General features: G+C 45.3%; 1 protein-coding gene across 1 annotated transcript in view; it reads right to left on the reverse strand.

Annotated features, from left to right (window-relative positions):
- LOC115330592 (venom metalloproteinase antarease-like TtrivMP_A) overlaps positions 1 to 16853 on the reverse strand; it is a 186136-nt gene that overhangs the window by 49435 nt on the left and 119848 nt on the right. Inside the window, exon 11 of the mRNA XM_040214695.1 lies at positions 10291 to 10455. Coding sequence (XP_040070629.1) covers positions 10291 to 10455 — 165 coding nt within the window. The remainder of the gene's footprint in view (positions 1 to 10290; positions 10456 to 16853) is intronic.

Genomic DNA, 16853 nt, shown 5'->3' on the forward strand with positions numbered 1-16853 from the left:
CAAATCAAGATGCTGATTTTCGACAGCGAGTATTCCACTCCCAAATATGTGAGTTACTTGTCTTTAGTTTGAAGGACAGGCATAAGATTACGGTCATAGGCCAGGCAACTAACACGATGACTTTTCTGGGTTGCTTTTTGCGTCGCCGTTTAGAGCACCTGCCATCGTTTTTTTTTTGAGGGGTAGTGTCAAGCCGCGCGAGTACGGCTGGGCAATGCTCACTGATGTAAGCTTTCACGCCGGACTTAAACTTGGAAAACATATCTTTAGTCAGGTTCAAGAGCGGACTGTATGGCGGTAAGTACTTCAAAAAGTGCCCCAAGGACAAGGCGGCGTATGCGGCTTGTCGATGTGCGGGAGCGTTGCCAAATATAATGACTGCATCCTGGCCTGGAGCTGTTGTCACGACCGACCTCGAAACTTACTCCAGGAATTCGGGAAAAGTCGACCAAGACATTTTTTTCACACTTCTCCGCAATAGAATCCCGTCAGCAGTCATGCATCCGAGGATGGTGATATGGGGCCTTGTGTTATATTTAGTTCTTGAGACGGAGTTGTTGAGGATCTTTCTCGGTTAAGAATTAAATAGGCCGAGCAGTAAATGTCGCACCGTTTAATGGGTCGTTATCATAATTCAAGCTATAAAAAAAAAAAAAAAACTGCCTTGATGTTGTCTTCCCTATATCGGAGTCGTGTCCACTTCATCCTTCTTGATTTTCCACATGCTCCCGAGACGGAGAAGCGTAATGTATTTCAAGGAGATATAGCTTTTGAACTGGCCTTTGAAAAACATTTCCGTGATGGTCCCTGACGATGCACGCTCAAACGTGACCATCTTTCCCTTTGACGGTGTCTGTAACTTTTACCAGTTTCTAGAAATACCGGGGACAGTTCTTTTTTTCAAGAAGTACCAAGTCACCTGCATCCAGGTTTGTGGACTTGATATTGGGGTAGTGATGAGCAGATTGTAGTTCCAAGATGTATTCTTTTCTCCATCTAGACCAAAACTGGCCTAGCAGTTGTTGTCGGTATCGAAGCTTCTGAATTGCTTGACGTTGTGTGAGGGGCGTCAGAATCTCGTCCGTGCAGTTCATTTCTGGTAAAACAGTGAAGTTTTGTCCAACCAGAAAGTGAGCCGGGCAAAGTGGTGCTGGTTCGTCAAATTCAGAACTGACGCATGTTAAAAGTCTCGAGTTAATAATAGCCTCCACTTCAGAGAGCACTGTTGACAGCTCTTCGAAGCCCAGGCTGCATTTCCCCAAGACTTTCCTGAGTGGTGTCTTTACTGAGTGCGCCAGCCGTTCCCACCACCCTCCCCACCAAGGAGCTCTTTCAAAAATGAATTTCCACCGTATTCTGTGTTGAGCAAGGTAGGAAGTGACGTCTGGGTGGTTCAGGCTTGTCAGGATGTTCCTCAAGTCATTTGATGCCTTCTTAAATGTTTTAGCATTGTCGGAGAATATCATGCTGGGTACTCCTCTGCGCAAAATGAAGCGCCGAAATGCCAAAAAAAAAAAGGCGTCAGTTGAAAGATTAGTTGATAATTCCAGATAAACCGCTTTCGTTATGGCACAGGTGAACAAGACTATGTAACTCTTAGCATCGTTCATCTTTCCGTTCCGGTTTTTCGCATAGGGTGGTCCTGCAAAATCCAATTCCGTTACCTCGAAAGATTTTGTTTCGTTAATTATGTCGGCTGGAAGTGGAGCGAATTGCATCTGAGTCGGTTTTGTACTGAACCTACGGCACTTAGGACATGTACGAAATATCTTCTTGGTTAACTGTCGTGCTCGAAGTATCCTGAATCGCTGTCGCAAAACAGTCATCGTACTAGTCATACCTTCATGAAGCCACTGGTTCTGAGCATCCAGGACACTCAGTTCTGTACAATGCTTGTCGTTCGGCAGAATGATAGGATGTTTCACCGCACTTGGAGCGTGCAGCTCATGTAGCCTTCTTGTTACCCTGAGTGTACGATGTTCGTCCTGAAAGGGATGAAGATCAGCCAGGGGTGAATGTTTTTCCGCTTGATGGTCTCTGGTCAGTAAGCTGACTTCCCTTTCCAAGTCTTCGTTTTGAACTTGCCTTATCCAATATTATTCCGCTGCGGCACACTCAGCAGCTTTCAAGTGTCCTTCTTTTCTTTCCCGATTTTCGCTCCTGCAATTGCTGGCAAACCTGATAACTCGGGCTGTAACTCGAAGCAATCTAGAGAGGCTACTGTACTTCGTCAGATCAGGGATTGCCATCGCTAATGAACTTGCTGTTTGAAGGTATACTTTGGTGATGTAGTGCTCGTTGCTTTTGAGTTCCAAGTCAGTACGTGAAGTAGGTAGGTCTTTTGGCCATTCAACTGGATCTTGAACAAGCCTGCTGGGTCCTTTGCACCACATGGAGCTGTCCCGCAGTGCTGCTGCTGATTCTCCTCGCGTGAGCAGGTCCGCAGGGTTACTGTTTCCAGGGAAGTGCCTCCAGTTTTCGGAAACATTTTGTGATTGGATTTCTAGTACGTGATGTTTTACAAAAGGCTTTCCTCTTTCTACTGAGCCCTGAATCCAACTAAGTACCACAGTGGAATGCGTCCACATGGTATATCGAAAGGGAATGTCAGGGTACGTCTCGCGCAGGTAGTCTAGGGGCCTTGTACCAACAACAGCTCCCATCAGTTTCAGACGCGGTAACGTTATTCTTTTGATCGGCACAACCCTTGATTTAGCTGTCACTAGAGCCGTTAAATTTCTCCGCTTTGAGTTTCGATTCACATGCAAGCACATGCTCCATAGGCTTGTGCACTTGCGTCTACAAAGATGTGCAGCTGTGTTTCTATGACTTCTGTCAGTTCATTCTTGAGGTGTCTTGGAACTAAAATACTGTAGAGCTGAAACAGCTCAGCGCACCATTCTTCCCAGTCTCCTCTCTGGCGCTCCGGAAGGAAGAGTGACCGCATATCCCACCCGTAACACGGAGTACTGGATGCTACAAAAATACAAAACAACATATGGCGAGCAAATGACATCATGTACACTACCTAGACTACTTAACCTTCTCCACATCGAAAACATCCACCCTCTTACCATGTCATTTAAAGACCTTCGAGCATTCTTTTCTTCTAATATGAGTGTGTAGCAAATTCATGATATTTACCTTTTGGACAATACTAACATAAATATTACCTTACTTTGTTGATTTGAACTGTGGTTTGCGTATATGTATTCTTTTTCTGTGAACATTCTTTTACATTAATTTTTGTCTTTTTTGTTTTGTTTTCTGTGCCCCTGGCTGCCAAATGTAAGGACGGGGGGCCGAGGACTTGTCAAGCTGCATGATGCAGCTTTTTTCCTCGGTCTCCCTCCGTCATACACTTTTGACGGAAAATAAAACATATTATTATTTTTATTTCATCTCATTTTAGTTTAAGCCTCCACAAACTCTGGAATAGAATCTTTGCTCGTATCGTGAAGGGTGTAATCAATCCCATTGGACCGAAGACTCATTACGCTGCTGGTAGCACATGCCGTTTAGTGTCTCGTTTGTTTTGTAGAAATGAGATAAGGCTATCCACTGAGAATTTGAAGGAATCGTTGGCCTTGTCCCAGGTCATCCCCAATACTTTCGAGATCCTCGAGAATCTTCTGTCAGTGTCTTCTGCTATTACGTCTGTCTCTATTTTCTCCATAATTTGCTGCAGTTGAGATCGTTAGAAGACGATTTTCTTAGCTTCATGCCTGCATCGTTCATGATGATCTTAGAGATTTTATGCCAATTCGGTTGCTTCTTCCAGCGTATCTGCACCCACAAGAAGATCGTCCACGTCGATTGAGCTCTGTAATATTTCTGCAATACTCTTTTGATCTCTAGTGACGTTCTTCAGATGATGCTGTATAGTTGCAGACAACATAAACGTTCTCGACGTGGCTCCAAACGGAACTCTTGTCATCCGCCATTCCTGAATGCTCTGAAATTTCATCTGGGAAAGAAGCTCGACTTCAAACCACAGGAACCTGAATGCGGTGCGATCTTCCTTTTTAACTTCAATTTGTAGAAACGCTGTCTCGATTTCTGCAGTTAGTACAATCGCATGCGCTCTAAAGCGAAGAAGGGTTTGAAGTATTTCTGGATTCAGGTTGGGATTTTTTTCGAGGAAGTGATTAAGCGGTTCGCACCCTTTTTCGTGAGATGAAGCGTCAAACACCACCCTCAATTTCATGATAAAAGACTCGCCTTTGAGGATTTTCCGACGTGGCATGTAATATGTTCGTGTCTCAGCTTGATCGTGCTGACCGAGCGGTGCTAGTTTCGCATGTCCCAACTTTATATACTGGCGGATTGCCTCGTCATAACGCCGAAGTAGATCGTCCTGGATCGAAATTCGCTTGATCAGCGATGTAGGCGAGTCGGAGCTATTTGACAATTAGCCTTCAACACCTCCACACAATCTTCTTTCCAGGGCAACGCTACTTGGTACTTTTCACCAACCTTGAGAATGCTCTTGTCAAAGCGCGCTGCTACACTTTGTTGAGTGTTAGATGTCTCCACGTCTGTGATTCCCATGGTGGGAAGTTCCCAAAAAGCATTCAGAGTTTGGGTGGTTGCTTCCTCGTCGTTCATAGTTTGTGCGCTGAGGACGCTCACAATCAGGGTCGTTTTTAATAGTATTCCCTTTTGCATCGAGTGCCCTTGTAGAGTCCATCACATCGCAGTGTTTAGGGCTACCAGTCCACTGCTTTCCTTGGATCACGAAAAGTTTGTAGTTGGATGTTATTGCTCTCACCTAGCTCAGTAGAAGTCGTGTGCTTAGGATCAAAAGAAAACACGCAAACGACTGAGTCTTTCTTCGTTTTTTCTTTCCTCGTCCGGGCGAATGACGGATCACACATCGTTATCGCGTGTCGTCCGTTACAATTTGGGCACTGTAACTGCCTTTCGCAAGCTCTTGCGCGATGTCCTTTGATGGTGCAGCGGAAACATCTCATGTCCTTTCCCAGCAACTTCTTCTGCACACGAGTCTTGTCAGAGTCTCGAAAATGTGTGGCGTGCCTTTTTAAATGTCAGAAGTAGCACTCGCCTGTTGTTTGCTGAGAACCATGTGAGCTGTGAAGCACCGAAACAGATGCACGAGATTCTTGCTTTCGCTCGTTCGTACGGGCTCCGCTGTAGTTGCTCCTTTCCCTGCTTTCCCCTTCAATTCGAAGAAATTGTAGCATCTCCTCGAGTTCTGACGTAGGTGCAGATGCAGGAGATGAAGTTGCGTTGCCCCCCTCTTCTGCTGCGTTGTTTGGAGCCTTGTATGAAACTTGTCTGTGGTATTGGACCTTTTCCGAGAAGCGTTCTGCGCACGCGCGAGCGCCCGATGCCAAGCAGCGGAAGTCGGAACGAAAAATCGTGGAAATTCGGTAGGAGGCTGTTTATAAGCGAGTAGAACACGTAATTGCAGCATATATATAATTGTGTTACACAAAAAAAAGAAAGTGGTCAGAAAGAAAAACACAACGTTCGGGTGGACGCCACGGATGCCTATCTTTAAAGTCGCTGCTCAGTGAGCGAAGAAACTGGCAGCGTAGCTCCCAGTATCGATTGTTAGCGCAGGTAGGTCACTTCCTCGATTTTTAGTTCGTGCAGCCACCGCCTGGTGCCGTCGGTATGTGGAAAAGGTCCATTGCACTACAATGTCATGAGGCACCGATGTGATGAGAATATCACAAGGCATGGCCGCGAAACTTCCGTTCGTCAGGTTTAATGAGTTGAGAGCTCGAATGTTCAGGTGCGTAGTGTAGTACAAGTTTCTCACACCAATGGTGTCTGTAGAGGATCGAACACGGGGAAGATTTCGAAGGACCGCCAGATGTACTTGCTCTATCCTCCTTTGATCATCGAAACGTTGCTTTAGTAGTTGAATGGCGTCAACATAGCGCACTTCTGTGGTCGGTAGTCCTGCTATTGCAGCTGCTCCGTGTCCAGTCAGGTAGTGGCGTAAGTAATGAAATTTATCCGTCGTTGACAACGTGCGATTCGAGTGAATTGTTCCTTCATACTATTCACAAAACGTCCGCCATTGGGTGACGTCCCTACTGAAGGTAGTGATGTCCAGTTTTGGTAGTCTGGATCCGCTCATCCTGAAGACTGTGTCATGCGCATTGTGCATTGCCGTTACTGTTGCCGGAACCATGGGGCGTCTACTGGGTTCCAGTTCCGCAACCTTGAAGCAGAGCTAGGCAATAAACATCAAGGCATGGCCTTGGTATTCGGCAGCAGTGGCGTACTCGTCCCCGAACTCCTCTGCTGATAGCAGCGGCTCTAACTCCTCGTTAATTCTATCAAGCTCCGCGTTGCTCGTAGTCAGGCGTTCTTTGATTCCGATGAGCCTGCTCAGTTCTATATCAGGGCTGTTCAGCAGTGTGGTGGCGTCGTTTATCATCCCGGTGTTTTGGGCTCGTCGAGTGGTACGCTTCGCCTTCAGTCTGTCCATTGCGATTCGTTAGGGTCGATTGGCTTCTGCTTGGTTGGCAGAAATCCCTCTTAAAAACGTTCGCGTTACAATCCCGATGGTTTGCCTCCGTCGTTAAAGTCTCAGAGTTCCACTGTTAGGGTTAGCAACGAAAGTCACCAGTACCTGGTAAATTTGCAGCTTCGTCTGGGCTCGGAGATGATGTCTTGAGGCAGACTCCCGGGTTTCGGCACCAAAATGTCGAAGATCTTTCTCGGTTAAGAATTAAATTAGCCAAACAGTAAATGTCGTACCGTTTCATCGGTTGTTCTCATAATGCAAGCTATACAAAAAAAAAAAAAAAAACCTGCCTGGTCCTCGTGTTTTCTATATCGCAGTCGTTTCCACTTCATCCTTCTTCATTCTCCGCAGGAGTCCTTCCAATTTTTTGGCCACCCAAGCCTCCGACTACGCCACATCATAAAGGTTGCCTCGTCAACGTAATATCGAGGTCGAAGCGGGCCGTACCCCTGTAGCCACGAAGCGTATTATTTTCGTGGATGTTTTACATCATAGCAATTTCCGCCAACGGGCTTCAGAGAAAGTTGCTTTTTTGTATAACTGTGTCCATCCAAAAGTTTGCCAATTGCAGATAGGCTGATTTTGGTTCCTGATCCAGTTGCTTCGAGCTCTTGTTTGAGTTGCTTCATTGTGTAGCTGCCATATCTTGCACAACATCGGAGTCGAATGTCTTCTTTGAGCCTCCTCTGTGTTTCGGTTCATCTCTGTCAGCCTTCGCAATTCACCGATAACTTTTCACATTAATTCCTAGTGTTTCAGCAAGTTGCTTGATGCTACCGCCTCGTCGCCAGCTGTCAAGCAGCTGCGTTCAATCTTGATCGGATACCTTTCAATAGACTTGTTTAGGTAAGTTTCGACCCTTCCGATGTGGACCTCGGTTCCTTGCTTGAGACGAACTTATTGCACACATGTGGGTGACTGCGTGAAAATCGTTAAACCGCTCCAACCTATTTTATCTGCCTCAGGGGTTTGAGGATCTGCCGCCGTCTGGAACCAAGCGGGAGATGCCAGGTTATCGTCTGCAAAATCTGCACGGCGCAAGCATACCGTGATGTGTTTGCAGAGGACACAAGAAGGGCTGTCCGGTGGTTTTATCAACGACGTCGTTTACTATTTTACGGAGACCGTCTTCGAAAACTCCGCGGTACGTTTAGGCCGGCCGTTGCTTCATCCTAGGCTACTGCTACTTTAAATTGTGCGTGAACACTTCGCCGTATTCTTGCGCCGTGCCGCGGTTGCAGATGATAACCTGGCATCTTCCGCTTGGTTGCAGGCAGCTGCCAATCCTCAACTCTCAGAGGCAGATAAAAACGATTTTAGATGTTCGACGGTTTGCATGCAACTCACCCGTATTTTTTAGCGCAAGTGGTAATAAGTTTGTCTAATGCAAAGTATCGTGTTCGACCACGTTATAATCCAAACCTTCCTAAACTATCCTACCGAAAGGTATCCCATCAAGATCAAGCGCGGCTGCTCAACTGCCGGCGACGATGCGGTAACATCAGGGAACCTGGTGACACACTAGGAATTAACGTAAAAACTGCTCGGTCAAATGCGAAGACTTACACATATGAACCGAAACTCAGAGGTGGTTTAAAGAAGACATTCGACCCTGATTTTGTGCAGGATCTGAGAGCTATGGTAAATGAACAGCCAACCTACACGCTTAGGCAACTCAAACAAGTGTTTGAAGCAACTGGGTCAAGTTTTCAAATCAGCCTATCTATAATTTGCTAAAATATTAAGGTGGGCTAGTTTGTTCAACATACTCAAAATATAGAGCTCAGGGGGCAGACACGGACATGAAGTAGAGAGGACAGCTATATTGCGTCTACTTAATGTTCTTTCTACTTCATGTTCGTGTTTGCACCTTGCGCTTTATAATTTTACTATCTACAATTGACAGACTTTTGAATGGGGAGGGTTACACGGCGAAGCAACTTTCTCTGCAACCCATTAACCGAAATTGCAATGACGTAAAAAGTGAAAGAAAATATACGCTTCGTGGCTGCAGGTGTACGGCCCGCTTCAGCTTCAATGTTAGGCTGACAAGACAAACTTTAATAGGTGGTATAGCTTAAGGTTTAGGAGGTCGAAATGTAGGAAGGACGCCGTCAAGGCAACAGGTACCAGAGAGCCAAATATCGACATGTTCGCATGCGTATCTGCTGACGGTTTTTCTTGTGAAGTGTGGAAAAGGTGTCCTGGTTAAATTGCAACGAATTCCTGGAGGAAGGTTTCGAGGGAGGCCAGGATTCAGTCATTATAATTGAAAATATTCATATTCCCGCACACCGACGAGTCGCAGACGTCTCCGTGTCCCAGCGGCACTCTTTGAAGCACTTACCACCACACAGTCCGGTCTTCATTCCATTTGAATATATGTTTTTAAGTTTAAGCCTGGCGGGAGAGCTTACCGTAGTGAGCATAGCGCAGCCCTACTTGCGCGGCCTGAAGCTACCGCCTTAAAGGAATACCGTTCGCAGGTTCTCCAGACAGCGACGCAAGAAGCAATGCTGATACTTCAACGTGTTGAATGCGTGGCCTATGTCCGCAACCATTTCAAGTACATAGTGCCTGCCCTTCAAACTCAGTACATGTAACTCGCATATTCGTGTGTGGAATGCACGAATTTCAAGATCAGCATCCTGCTTTGCAATTAAAATGTTCATGCCATTAAATCCATACACCTAATTGAAATATAAATTTTCCAACACGATTTCAATGTCAAGCCTTTAGTAAATGTTCGTTACTATTCTAAAACCGACAAGACATATCCATGGCTTGTTCGAACTTACGTATTATGGTCTAAGAAATTCCTCCAAATGCACGAGAAAACCAGTCAAGCAGTGCGCACATACAGTTAAAAGTCGTTTATGACTTGCAAGCAACTTAGGCTTTTAAAACGGTTGTAAGATATGAGTTAGTAGGAACAGTAAATTCACAAATATGAACGAATTAAAGTAAGTGAGCCTTGCATTTAATTGAATGGCGCTGAGATTAAACAGTTGACTAATTGGATGAAATTCATTGACACTTGGGATAAATTGGTGAACAGGTGAATTAAATTCTGGGACCCCCGGAATAAAAATTCCGGCACCTGGATTATTGTGAGCGGAAAACCTGCAGAGCCCCCTCAACGCTTTGCGGCAGCCGTGGCGTATTCAAAGTGGCTTCTAGATATCAATGTTTTGTTCACATCTAACTAAAAATCGTCGTCTTACAGAATGCTCAATATTCACCGCAAGGTAGAACCTTAAATGAAGGGGAATGCAAATTTGAGAAGTGTCTTTAGAATGCGATTAAGATGCAACAGCCATCTCTCGGATACTTGACCCATACTCATTAAAAATGATTTCATCCCGCCTATAAAATGAAATCTACTTTCCAAACTAACTGATGAAGAGACTGCCTGACCCGAAACATTGCCTTGGGTTCCATTCTCCAAAGAGGTATTTCAAAGGCTAATAGCCCAAACTCTTCGAATGGTTGGTTAAGTGGGTGAATGAAGTTTAAATGGACACTTCAACGAAATTTGAAATATATCTTGTCATGTTCAGGAATAGGATGAATGTGATCCACAATATCTGTAAATGACATTCGCACGTTTCTATTTTGAGCCTGATGACTGTATTTTGCGTTATAAACGGCCCTTTCTGGCAAGCGCTCGGAAAGCAACCAATAAAGGGACAACGGTAGGACACAATACAGCCTCTAATCTAGGACACAATGGAGCGTCAATGGGAGGCCAGAATGAAACAATAGAAAACAATATAAAATCGTACCTTACAAACTTTTTTAAGTGAGCCAAGGAACACTTAGACCATTGTCCCTCCCTGGCGCCAAAAGCAAAAGGCGACATTAAGTAGCCGGCCTTTGGGTCGCACACAGCATATTGGTAAGCAGGAGTGGAATACTTCGCTGCTTCACCGTCGTGCACCATTCCAAGCCTGTTAAAAAATTCAAAATTTTGGGATACGTCTGTGACGAGGTTTTGAAATCATAGTTCGATGCAGGCACCACGTGCATCCACGTGTGATATATGTAAAATACCTGGGAACATATTGCGATGAGTGCGGGAACTCATGTAAACAATTAATATCAAGATCTGGTTCTTGTTTTGTGTCACTGTACAGTTGGTAAGCTCGGCGGGTGTTCACAATATCAGGAATGCTTGATAACTCAGCCAAACCAATCGCTTTTAAATTGGGAGTTTCTTGCAAGCTCTAACGACATCCTAAGGACATGAGTGGTGACAAGGGGAAATCTTGTTCAAATTGTTCCGCCTAAAATATTTTTTAGTCGGAAAAATTAAGCTTGTATTTTTTAACACTATCATTTCGCGAGTGAGCGCTAACGGTGGTGTCTTGATACCAACAATTAAAAATGACCGTTATCGGGTTCAAAATATAAATAATAAATCGGCAAGTTTAATTGGGGAAGTGGTAGAATACGAAGTCCAAGAATACATCAAGATAAATGGCGGCAGCTACCGAAAAGGGGCTGTATTTTTGCAATTCAATTGCAAAAAATAATTATTTAATGTTAAACAACATAACGTTTACTTCTGAAGGAATTCCCTCTGGTCCCTAACGTTAGCGCTGCAATTCGGCAGTGACCAAATGTTCGGCATTGAAGTGCTTTATTTTTCTTCTTTTTTTGCTATACAAAATAATTTTAGTTACGCTGCATTATATTTAGAAGGGTTTGAATGGCTAACGTCTAGGGAGCCAATATATTATATGGTTCCAATGATCGTTAGAGGTTTTCTGCACTTTTAACTCTACAGAGGATAGGAACGATCTGACAATCACGAAACTATGTCAGTGTTTCAAAGTAGTTTTAAGTACCTCAAGGTAACGCTGCCATTGTTTTGGTTGCTTTACTTTTCACTCGGAAGGAAGTGCCTACGCTTTTCATTTGTTATCGGTTATCGTCCTTCGCTGAACTGTTGACACAATTCGTAGACCCTTGACCGTGATAGCGTGTGTTTCCCGATAATGTGCTTATAATCTTCCCGAACTGCAGCTAGTTTAATTTTTCTTTAACCAGAACTGTAAATATGCACCTCTCTTACATAGTTACAAAGACATTGCCCTAAGTGGTAGCTGAAGCTGCCGGAGATGCCTGAAATACGTCAGTAGGGATGCCGAATGTTTAATAATTACGTTCACGTCCTCCGCAAGTAAGTATAGTCGTGCTAGCCTTGTTCAGGAATACTCTTTAGAGAAGAGGCCCGTGTCGACCTTGAAGGACCGTGGTATATATACCATTTATCGGCGCCTGAAAACATCTGATATTCCCCATTAGGCAAAGACGTTTAATCAGCGCTTTGGTCATACAGGCAGACGGGTGAGTGCACTCATCTTTAGGGGTTTTGCTGAGGCTCGTTATAGCAACGAGAGTTTTTAAAACGGTTGTCCACTCACCCCTTATACTAATATTGTAGAGACTCGGAAGGAAATACTGCACTTCGAGCATCAAACACTGTATTATATGTATATATTGTTTTGATTTTGTCGTATTCATTTTTTCTCACATAAGGGGTTTTAAGTATTTAACAGGATAACACCTCAGAGTTCACAGTTCATATTTAAAGTGGCTGTATGACAGTTTAGCATAGCAGTAGATGGTGAAGGCGGTTGAAAACGCATGAAAGATCGTACAAGTTAGCGTGCTAAACGTTTATCTCTGAAGCCTATTGCACGCCCTTTCAACGTCTTCACCGTCACGTACAAAGTAGACGCTGTAGCGAAATAGTGCTTCAGACACGCCACAATTTAGTGCCAGAACCGGAGATTTTGGATTTGAGAAATCAACCAAAGAACAACTTGAATGTTGAGAAAGCGGAATGTTCGAAAGTCAGAACACTATTATAATCAACGGGGAACACGACAGCTCTATATTTTCCACCAGTTACATGAATTTCCTTTAAAGGTCACCTCCAAATTTCAATGTAACTTTTTGCTATCTGGATTATGGAATAAAAAATCTTATTGAATCCTATCTGCGTTACAGGTTTTCAAACCGGAATTCAGGTTGCTAATAACATTTCAAGTTATATTTCTTGTTTTATAATCTCAATAGCGAAAAAGTTAAATTGGGTTTTTGGGTAGGCGACTGATCAATCAGCAATACTGATTTTCTAGACTGCGCGGCCATTGCAGACTGGGATGACAGAGTGCGCTAAGCACTTGGTGAGCCGCGCAGAAATATCATTCTTCACCGGGCGACAACGACCACAAGCTATGCAAGAGCCGACGGCAACAGTGATAAAGCATCTCATATTTAGAAAATGAAGCTCCCCAAGCTAAAACTACTGCAGTATCGAGGTGAGGGGGCACCCTTCCTGTGTGCGATTCGGCGTCCCAGTGCATCGCAATGCCAGGTTCTGTGAAGAATAAAAGTTTTCATACTTATGCTAATTAACTACTGAATGAACCAGCCGCCACGGCCATTGCGGGACTGCAAGCAACAGCAGCACTCTCTGCAATTTCCATTACAATCCTGAACCAAATAGCAAGCGATAATACCCAGAACGAATCTAAGGCTTATCAATGACAAAGAAAAGCCGGGACTATGGAATATTCATTATCGCGTTATAACCAACATTCACGTCTAACGTTCCATGGGTATTCTGAGTAAGACGTTCCTATAGGTGCTATAGGCTAGACATACCCCCAACAAGTTTTAGATCCGGCACCGTGATGGGGTACCATTGACTCCAGAGCTATGCACACAACGTACGAGTTTGGGCGAAAATGTGATGGCACAATTGACGATGACGCAACTTGGACACCGGCTTAGCATCGTCAACAAATGAAGGTGGGGAGGTCGCAAAACGCTTGTGTTTTATATGAGTGGAGACCGGAAGAAGGGAATGATAAGCACCTCTTGAGTGAAGACCAGTGAACCGGACGATAATGGCTCAAAACTCAAAGAAAGCCATTGATACACCTTCAAAGGGTGGGATGCAAGCCAGCGTAACAAACAACCCATGATTCTTTAGCAAGAGGCAATATCACCATTCGATTTCCTCGTCCTTACTTCTGTGATCGCACTATATGAGGAACAAAAGTCTGGTGCAAGATGGGAGAGGCCTCAGATGCACCATTCGAGAATATAAATGAAACGACTATCGCAGCCAAGCGAGGTCTCCTGGGTGCAGTGGATGACGTTCTTTACCCGGGTGCATTTGTCTTTGATAAACACCATCACAGGTTTAACAAGTTCAGGAAGAGACTGGCAACATTCTTACAATTGGTAACGCAGCGCCGCACCGAGCTTCCAGTGTTCTACAACACAATCGGAAGCTAGGCTGTTACTAACCAGAGCAGTGCCTATATCTGAGAAATTATCGACGGTGGAACTCGGACGAGTTTTATCGGAAAGGCATTTGCCAGAAAACTAAGCTTGAAACTTGTTGGTCAACAAAGTGGATAGCTCGGCATGTTCTCCACTAGGGGCTCTGACGAGTTCAGGCAAACGTTGACACTGGCTAGCTTACAACCGAGAAGCCAGTACGCTGCGAGGTATCATGCTTTGGAAGACGTTGTCGTCCCTTTCTTTTGGCCGGCCATCCTTGACATATGAGTCTAACAGTCAATTCGCATAACCATCACAAGGGGGATTGCCCACAAGTTGATGTTTCATTTCAATTAGGCGGAGGTCAGCATCGCCTGTTGGTTCGAGCTGATCAGATGTCGCCACCGAAGACGGTCAAACACGCTGCTCATTTTCAAACACGAGCCCGATGGCCATCGTAACTAACCTAGGATTGAAATTGGGGGACACACACGCAGTGCGAGAAGCCAAGCCATCGGAGCCGTGATTCGAACCATCGCCATTGTTCAACGATGGGACGAGGCGTTTCTCGAACACCGCGAATGAGCAGACTTGCGTGCGGTCAGTGGGCCACACTTTGCCTCCCATCTGCGCTAAACTAAAGCACACAAAGCACGTCAAAAGGATACAACATAGCTAATTGCAGGGGGCGCTATGCCTGGCCAAAAGCATGACTCACCGTTCCAAAAGAAGGGGAAGAGGCGTTCAGACGGTAGCGACCATGCCATGCGGGACCACTCCCGAACGCGGCCGCTGCGGGAGCGGGGACTCATAATCTTCGAGGAGCTCTTAGGCACCTCATTATATTACGACCAATATTCAGAGCTTAAGACTGGCAGCTAATGACTTCGCGAGGAGCCCAATATGCTCCTAAAATGAGCGAGGCGCCTCACGAGAAAAGCGGCCTCACTCAGAGCTGTTCGACGTTAAGTTTACTGACAGTCGATCCGACGGTACCAATATTCACGAGCGACTTTATAGTCAAGTGATACAACCGTTTAAAATAAGTATTATACAAGTGAAAGACTACAGGAAAATTATCATTTTTTGTTGACCTTGCAGCAAAACATATCAGTGTTTTCTGTAGTCGTTGATACGTACATTATATATTTAGTGATTGATATCATACAGCTCTCAAGCCGCTCGCAAATGTTGGTATCGTCGGTTCAACGCCGGTGGACTGAACGTCGAAATGCACTGTTGCGATATTATGTTTTTGACAAGGGGCGGAACCACTACACCCGCGATTTCTGGTAGTGCTGGACAAAGCCCGAATGTAACAAGGGGACGCAAGGACGGTTAGAAATTTGCTGTAGTATATGGCAACTTCAAAATTTCAGCTCAAACTATACCACCTTGTCACGGCAGGGGTGATCGCTAGACATTTAAAGCGGCAGCGTTGCATTTTAGCTCGGATGTGGAAGAGCCGGTACGTCATCCGAAGGAGCGAACGAGTAAGCGTGCTAAACGGCTTCTTCTAATGCATAATAAACTCCCATTTAAACGATTTTACCATCACCCACAAATCAACAACATAAAAAAAAATGAAAGCCGTTTACAAATCTGTGTAACGCCGAATTGGAGCGCAGCTCTTGAGGAGGAGTAGGGAAGCCTACTGAGGGGGGGGTCACGTGACCTCGGGTTGGTCACGTGACCTCGGGGTGTCACGTGACCTTGGGGAGTCACGTGACTAGGGGAGTCACGTGACCTTGGGGGAGGGGTCACGCGACCTCGAGGGGGTCACGTGACCTCGGGGGTCACGTGAGTTGGAGAGTCACGTGACTTTGCCTGTCACGTGACCTCGGGGGGGGGGGGGTCGCGTGACCTCAGGGGAGGGTCACGTGACCTCTCGGGGGTCGCATGACTTGGGGAGTCACGTGACCTTGGGGGTCACGTGACCTCGGGGGGGGGGGGGTCACGTGACTCGGCTACTTTGGCACACAAGAAAACGTGGCCCCGGAAACCACTATCTTTGCAAACGATACTCTAACCAAAAAGCGAGTTTTCGCGGTGCCAGATGGTCGCGCCGTTCCTCACGACGCTGCACCAAGTAAGAATAATTTGTGTCTTTCAAATAAATGGCTTGCACTCAAACTGTACCTTCTGGAGCGTGCATTTTGCTTTACTTGTTTTAACTTTCTGACCTAGAACAAATCGCAATCGAGCCTTCCGGAGAATCCCAGGGGACCTCGCGGTAGTGGGAGTTGTGAAGCTGTTCCGATATACGCTCGTGCCGGCTCGAACGCTTCGTATATGTTAGTAGCGACGCGGTTCATTTTGTCTTAAGGAGCTATGAACGCCCAAAAAATAAAGCGAACACAAAAGGAGCTCATCCCATTCTCTGTTTTGCTTTCCTTCTGCCTTCTCTGTGTTCTAAAGCCACAGAACGTTAAACCAATGTCAACCTCGTCCTCACCTCCTTATTAGGGAGTTTTCGTAGATGACTTTCGCCGTCCCGCAACGCTCTCCGCAACCCACTGCGATACCCAGAACTCTACAGTCAAGACCTTGGGCGCGCAGGAGCTGTAGAGGCTTCTTCATTGCAGACGACGTAGCGGAGGGGAAAACGCGGTCTACGAAAACTCCCCATTAATAGGGAGTTTTCGTAGACCGCGTTTCCCCCTCATTAAACATTGGGAACATTAAGCAACATTTGCTCTTATAATCTAGCGCGAAGAGAAAACCCATTAGCGTTTTCCCATAGGAATGCATTACTGGAAGTCAAAGTTAGACTGCTTACTGTTTGCTTCAAAATGGAACAGCACACAAGCGCCACCTGAACCTCTAGCGTTTATTGTAATAACTCTATGCCACCAGTATAGTGCGATGACGTCACTTGCACACCATGTTAAAGGGGCACTGACACATCAAAATCATATTTTTTTTTATTATCCGAAACGATTGAAAACGATGCCGGGACATTGCCCTCAAAATTCGAAATTTGGGAATTCAGTATTTGTGAAGTAAAAAAACAATTTCCAAATGGCCGAATTCGAAGTTCCCG

This window comes from Ixodes scapularis, unplaced genomic scaffold (genome assembly GCF_016920785.2).
Source record: "Ixodes scapularis isolate PalLabHiFi unplaced genomic scaffold, ASM1692078v2 PGA_scaffold4__175_contigs__length_147842914, whole genome shotgun sequence".
Taxonomy (NCBI): domain Eukaryota; kingdom Metazoa; phylum Arthropoda; class Arachnida; order Ixodida; family Ixodidae; genus Ixodes; species Ixodes scapularis.